The following is a 6,645-nucleotide window of genomic DNA, read 5'->3' as shown; positions in this document are numbered from 1 at the left end:
ATTTTTAAGCTTAGCCAGACATGCTCTATAACAACTATTGCTCCTTATGTCTCCATACATAGATTCATATAAACACACACACATACATGTAGAGAGAGAGAGAGAATACTCCACAGGAGCTGTTTTAAAATTAGTCCATCTTACCTAACATACAACTGATTTCTTATTTTGATGCTATAGGATAGAGCAATTGGCATTCTTGATTGGGAATTATCAACTCTAGGAAATCAGATGTGTGATGTTGCGTATAGCTGCCTGGTACTTATGTCTATTGGGACTCTCAACTCTTCTTTACTTTATTTGAACTTGCTGACTGAAGAATTATCTGACAATTTATGATCACTATTCTCTATATATGTTGACATAAGCATATTCTTCCATTTTACATTCTATAGAGATGTTAATTTTTTTAATATTGAATCTATACGATGATCGAGACTGAGATTCTGAAATTTCTTATCAGTTTTGGTTTCGTGACAGTATTACATTGTGGATATTGCTTTGGACGAAGTACAAGATAATGGAGGTCTTGAATTGACTGAAATTCCCAATGGAGTTCCTTCACTAGCTGAGTATCTGGCATATTACTGTTCTACAGCTGTAAGACCTAATTTTACCATTTTCTGGATGTCTATTTTAAATTTCTGACTCAAACATTTTTTAAAATATATTTTTCTTGTAAGTACATAACTTAGAGAATTTTTGCCCAGAAATTTCCCATTTTAGTGATTAGTGAAGAGTGCATTTAGAGAATAGCAATTGCGGTTTCCCACAGGGGGGTTGGCAGGGGCAAGTCCATTGACTAAATGTGTTACATCTTCCTGAATGTCGCCATGTACTCACCTTGATTGTACACTTGTGTATCCTACATAGGCATCATTATTTTCTACTATTAGACGTCTTCCGTTACCGTTATCTCTAAGATCTTAGGGATCTTACTTTTGCTTGAATATTGAGATGTAGGGCAAGCCATGGTCTGTCGCTCGGTGGAAGTTTTATGTTACCTTTTCTCTGTTCCGTGGGGCATCGATTCACGCTGGAATACATTGTAGATGGATCATGGTATCACAGCTGTCAAGTTTGTTACTAGAGTATATGATTTTTTTCTTCCTTTTAATTTAGTTCAAATTGTTAATGGAGCTCAATAACGAGGTATAAAATTTTCACCATCTCTTCGCAGGGTAATGCTTCAGGAGGATACCGTGCCCGCCATACTGGAAAGAAGGCTGATACTATGATAGAAACTGCATGGGCATCTATTCAAAGAGACTGTTCTTCCCGAGCATCCACCATCAGGTAGCTCCAATTTCTTATATATTCGTTTGGCAGTTAAGTTACCTTGAAAGGATCTAATATATGTGTACGTTCTTAATCCTGGCCCTTGACAAGAGGTCTAAGATGTTAACATAATCCTGGCCCTTGTCAAGAGGTCTAAGATGTTAACTGAATAGTTATCTAATTTTTTTGGGCTATGCTGATTTTATCCTATTGTAGTCTAACTTGAGAGAAGATGCAATTAACTGTTGAAAGGTTCATGCACCCTTCAATATATTTTGTGAACTGTCGTTGCTTCCAATTACACAGACTCAATTTCTCAGGAGTATATGCAACAAAGTGGAAAAAAAGTAAGAGATCATACCTCTTCAAGTGGAGGCAAATCAACTCCAAATCAGAAGGTTCAAAGTTTAAGAAACAGATTGATTAAGCTTATGGAGGATCACATATAAATAGTGGACAATGAGTTTTACGAACTTGCCCAATCTACGGAGCAATGGATAGTTCATCCTAAAGAAGAGAAGTTAAAGGAACTAGCAAAAAGAGAAGGCCCGTGGAACTTGTGGATACCTGTATGTGACATTTATTAATTGCATTTTTTCCCTTGCATTCGCTTGGAAAGTTGGGTCGCTCTTTCTAAGTACTGAGGCTGTTGCACCTTGGTAAATTTGCTATTTATACGTCAAATATTTTTGACTGAGGTCGCTAAGTTTATATGCAGTTTGATAGTGCCACTAGCGTTGATAAAATCATTTCTGGTGGGACCATTAACAAGGCATTTGAAGGATTACTGGGTGCTGGTCTCTCAAACCTTGAGTATGGATACTTCTATGAGATCATGGGCCATTCTGTATTGGCCCCGAAGGTGTTCAACTGTGGAGCACCAGATACCGAAAATATGGAGGTATTGAAAAAGTCTATCCATTATAAGCAATCAACGATTGTGTAGCTAATTAAAATGCTGCCTTTTGCTTCATAATCTGTGAGAGCGTTCCTTGCACCAAAAGAATAAGTTAAATAAGATTACCTCGGAACAATATAACTGTAAGGGAAAGAAAATGATCCAGTTTGGTGCTTTTCTTTTTCTCATCTTTTTAATTAGACAGCCCTGGTATTGGACTGCGTGACAGTGATATGCCTCCTTCAAAAGAGAGATAAAATGTGCAAATCACATTTAGATGTCAAGATCTTTTGAGGTTTACAGACAAGTTGAGGTGCATGCTTTATGAAGGCGGAGCACCGTTATATTCGAAATAGAAAGCTTTCTTGATTCATGTGACATGGAGAAAAAAATGCTAAAATTTCATTGAATTTGGAAACTTCGGCAGATTTTAGATAATATAACCACTAGATTCCACGAAACAGTACCAAAGTAACTTATTACATTCTTGCGTGCATTTGAAGTATTAGAATTATTGGTGTAGCCAACACTCTTGAAAGCTAACACTAACAGGAATAGTGCAATTAATTAGGTAAATTTTAGCATAAATTCGTTACCCCCTTGCACAAACCTAGGGTCACACGGGCTTTTAATTATTTTCAATAGAGTGGATTGCACAGTTTGAATTGAACTTGTGTTGAAGATTAGTAACTTATCTTAGACAACATTATTATTTCCCTTCAGGTCTTTATGCTCCAAAAGATGCTTCTTATTTCTGCTCTCATACATAATTTCATGTTATCAAGTACAGCCTCACTATCTTTCTTATGCCTTTCCTTTTCTCTAGGTATTTATGCGCTATGGAAATGAAGAACAACTGCATCAATGGCTAGTTCCCTTGCTTGAAGGAAATATCCGTTCTGGTTTTGCAATGACAGAACCACAAGTTGCATCTTCTGATGCTACCAATATAGAGTTTTCTATCAGAAGGTAGAACATTTGCAACTTATTGTGACTTTTTTTTTTTTGGATAAAAAATCACCTATAGGGTGCTGTATTGTCCTTGTTTATATGAAATAATGCAATAATACAATCTTAGGAGAGGGATGGGTGCGGAAACACGAGACTCACCTTGTTGGATGTTAAACTTTACATAAGCACTTGTAATTGAAGAATTGTTTATTGAAACTGAACATTCTGTCCCATTCTTTTGAAACCGGGAAGTATTTAGGCTCTTCAGAACATGCTCACCTATGTATAGAATTTATTAAAGTTCTATGTTATATGAATTTCTACTTGCAATCTTAACATGATCATTCTTGCATCACCAGGTTAGAAAATTTTGCTTGGGAGCTGCGAAGCCTTTTTTACTTATTTCTCATTTTCCATGATTTTTCAAATGCTTTAAAAATTAAAGCTTTAGATTGGACATAGGTATTCTGTTTATAATGAAAAGGTTATTCGACAAGGAAATTTAGTTAGATACTGGAACATATCATTTATTACATGGATGCCACATGGATGCCTTGAACAGGCTGGGAGAATCATATATCATCAATGGAAGGAAGTGGTGGACTAGTGGAGCCATGGATCATAGGTGCAAGGTCCTCATTGTCATGGTTAGTTACTGTTTGCCGCATCAGAAAGAGTTTCTTCTCTGAGTTTATGAATTAAAAGCAATTATTTTGAAAAAATATTTAGGGGAAAACAGACTTCAATGCCCCCAAACACAAGCAGCAATCCTTGATCTTGGTAGATATTAATACTTCTGGTGTGAATATAAAGCAACCTCTGACGGTGTCTGGGTTTGATGATGCACCTTACGGACATTCTGAAATATCATTTGAGAATGTATATGTCCCTGCCAAGAATATTCTGCTCGGAGAGGGGCGTGGATTCGAGATTGCACAGGTAAAATATTATTTGAAGCTCTTCTTTACTTGATAACAGTACTGGAATATACTAGACAGTACTACTATGAACAAGATTTTAGCTTTTTTCTTATTTAATGCTCTCTTCAATTTCAACTACCATTGTTAAAGAATCTGTCAAGTCACTTCTATCTAAAAGACGTGCTAATCCTAATCGTACTTCCATTAGTTTGAATGGCTTTGAATGCTCACGCGTAAATCTTTTCTTTCTGGTTGAAACTTGACGAGTCGTACTTAATTTTTCACATGGGGGACACTTAGTGTGGTAAGTGTTAGGGGTTTTCGTGTTTACTATCTTCTTCCCCTCTCCTTGGTGTCATTAGCCAGGAGAGCGCGCTGCTACACGCACTACAAAAGTTATAGAGAACACTAAATATTTTTTTGGTGTTCTTTGCTGAAGATCTCGGGTGTATTTGATGCGAACTACAACTATAGCAAGCCTTATTCCCAATAAATATGTTGTCGGCCTTAGTTGTTAGTGATTGTTTTCCTCAAACGTCTTTTGCAGGGTATGTTGGGCCCTGGAAGGTTGCACCATTGCATGTGACTGATAGGTGCCGCAGAACGTGGCATGCAGATGATGATTCAAAGAGCTCCAAGCAGAAAAGCTTTTGAAAAATTTATTGCCGAGGATGGATCATTTCTTTCTGATGTTGCTAAGGTTGGTTTGATAGAAAAATGATTGTTTGTGTGTTTAGATGATTAATAAATTTGTTTGTGGTTTGGAAAGAAAAATGATTGTTTGTATGCTTAGACGATTAAGAACTTGTTTGTGGTTTGGAAAGAACGAATGACATAGCTTATTGATTGTGTAAAAATGTTAAAGTTTTCTAACTATTACTACTACCTCTTACTTTTCATAAAGTAGTTAGAGAATGAAATTCGTCAATCCCCAATAAACCTAAACTCTATCAATCTTTAAACATCTAAATATATATTGTTTAATCCTTATTTAACATTTTACTAGCAAGACAAAAGAAGTTTTAATCAAATTATAATAGCATAATGTAACTCTATTTTTATCAATCGCTATGTGCAATATAAAAATTAAACAAGAAAAGACAAATAAAAATAAAGAAAAATGTATTTGTTCTATTAACATCTTTTAGCAACCAATTTCGAAAATAATTTATTCATGGATTTTATGGTAAATATGAATGTAATTTAATATTTAACATTATTAGTTCTTTTTTAAGCTTATATGTTAACCTGTTTTGAATATATTAATATAATATCAATTGATAAATCGCAGGTTAAAATCGAACCAAATCTCAAATTATGGTTTGGTTTGAAAAAATTCCAAACTACCATTCCTCCAAACCGTATGAAATGGTTTAAGTAGGAAATATAGCACAAATTGTTCAAATCGAATTGCGTTTACCCCTAGACAGGTTGATGCATCACACTTAATTGAAAATCTATCTAGAGAAAAATAAATATAAAAGAAAAAGTGAAAAACTTAATGAAAATACTAAAACCACTCATATGCCTGCTCACCGGGCTAGGCCTAGATAAAGGACCAAGTCGACTGGTCGAGTCGGCCTCAAAACCGGCTCGTGTCGAATCTGTTTACGCCTCTCTTGTAAGACTCATTGGCCCATAAAAAGTTGGACTTTCAACCAAGTCCAGTTACCTTGGGCTACTATTTTATAAGGCCCATGACTATTTCGTTTCAGAGGGAATAACGGTCACCAAAATTTTCAAATCTCTCTCTCTCTCGGTATCTATCGATAATGACATTCATCTCTATACCCGCACCAGTTTCATAAATCAAATCCAATTTCTTTAAATTTCAAAACGCTTGTTAATTTTGTTTTCCTTCTCGCAACCCAACTTTATAGCCCCCAGCGAAAAATTACTAGTAATGGACGGTAAAAATCGGTTTTTTAAATGAGTAACGATTTTGAACAACCGGAATTCTCCTCCGGTAAATTCATCCACACAGTACAACCTCTGCGGGACCTCGAATCGAATTGGGCCGTCGATTTAGCCAATAATTTAGAGGAATACTTGATAAAGATTTGTTCCGGTGAAATCACTGGCCACGACGATTCCCACCTGTCGGTAAATTTTGCTGAAGGTAAATTATTTAATATTCAAGCTTTATTCTGAATTTTACGTGGGTTTTATTTTGTTTATCTATTTATTATTGTTTCTGGTTTTGGGGCAATATGTAGCTGCATTGCTTCTTCAGGGATCCATACAGGTGTACAGTAGGAAGGTGGAATATTTGTATTCTTTGGTTTTACATGCGTTGGAGTTCATTTCCCGGAAAAGGTTTTGATTTTTTCCTTAGTTTATTCTATTTGAGTTAGTTTCATTCTCAGGTTCTGAATTCATAGCTTGCTTATATTGGATATCAATTTGCAGTTAATATGATACTTAATCCTTCTACAGGATGTTGAACTTACCTTTATTTTTTGCAGGGTTATATAAGTAGATGAAACTTCAAGAATAATGTGAATTATTATCAAGAAACTCACTGCAGGTTATTCAATTCTGTAGGAACAAGCAAATATTGAATTATCAAACCTTGCTTTTACAGAAAAAAAAAAAACA

General features: G+C 35.4%; 1 protein-coding gene and 1 pseudogene across 2 annotated transcripts in view; both read left to right on the top strand.

Moving 5' to 3' along the window:
- The window catches only part of LOC111374376, a 10,759-nt pseudogene extending 5,684 nt beyond the window's left edge, over positions 1–5,075 (top strand).
- A 593-nt stretch (positions 5,076–5,668) lies between these two features.
- Positions 5,669–6,645, top strand: part of LOC111367917 (condensin-2 complex subunit H2-like) — a 7,149-nt gene continuing 6,172 nt past the window's right edge. The window contains exons 1-2 of one of the 2 annotated variants that reach the window (XM_022989032.1): positions 5,669–6,166; positions 6,264–6,363. In XM_022989032.1, the coding sequence (XP_022844800.1) occupies positions 5,977–6,166; positions 6,264–6,363 (290 nt within the window). In that variant the 5' untranslated portion in view covers positions 5,669–5,976. The remainder of the gene's footprint in view (positions 6,167–6,263; positions 6,364–6,645) is intronic. The other variant, XM_022989034.1, reaches the window with a different exon arrangement.

The sequence above is a fragment of the Olea europaea genome, chromosome 2 (genome assembly GCF_002742605.1).
Source record: "Olea europaea var. sylvestris chromosome 2, O_europaea_v1, whole genome shotgun sequence".
Lineage (NCBI taxonomy): Eukaryota > Viridiplantae > Streptophyta > Magnoliopsida > Lamiales > Oleaceae > Olea > Olea europaea.
Note: the sequence above shows the minus strand (reverse complement) of the source record. Positions and strands in the feature narration are given on the sequence as shown.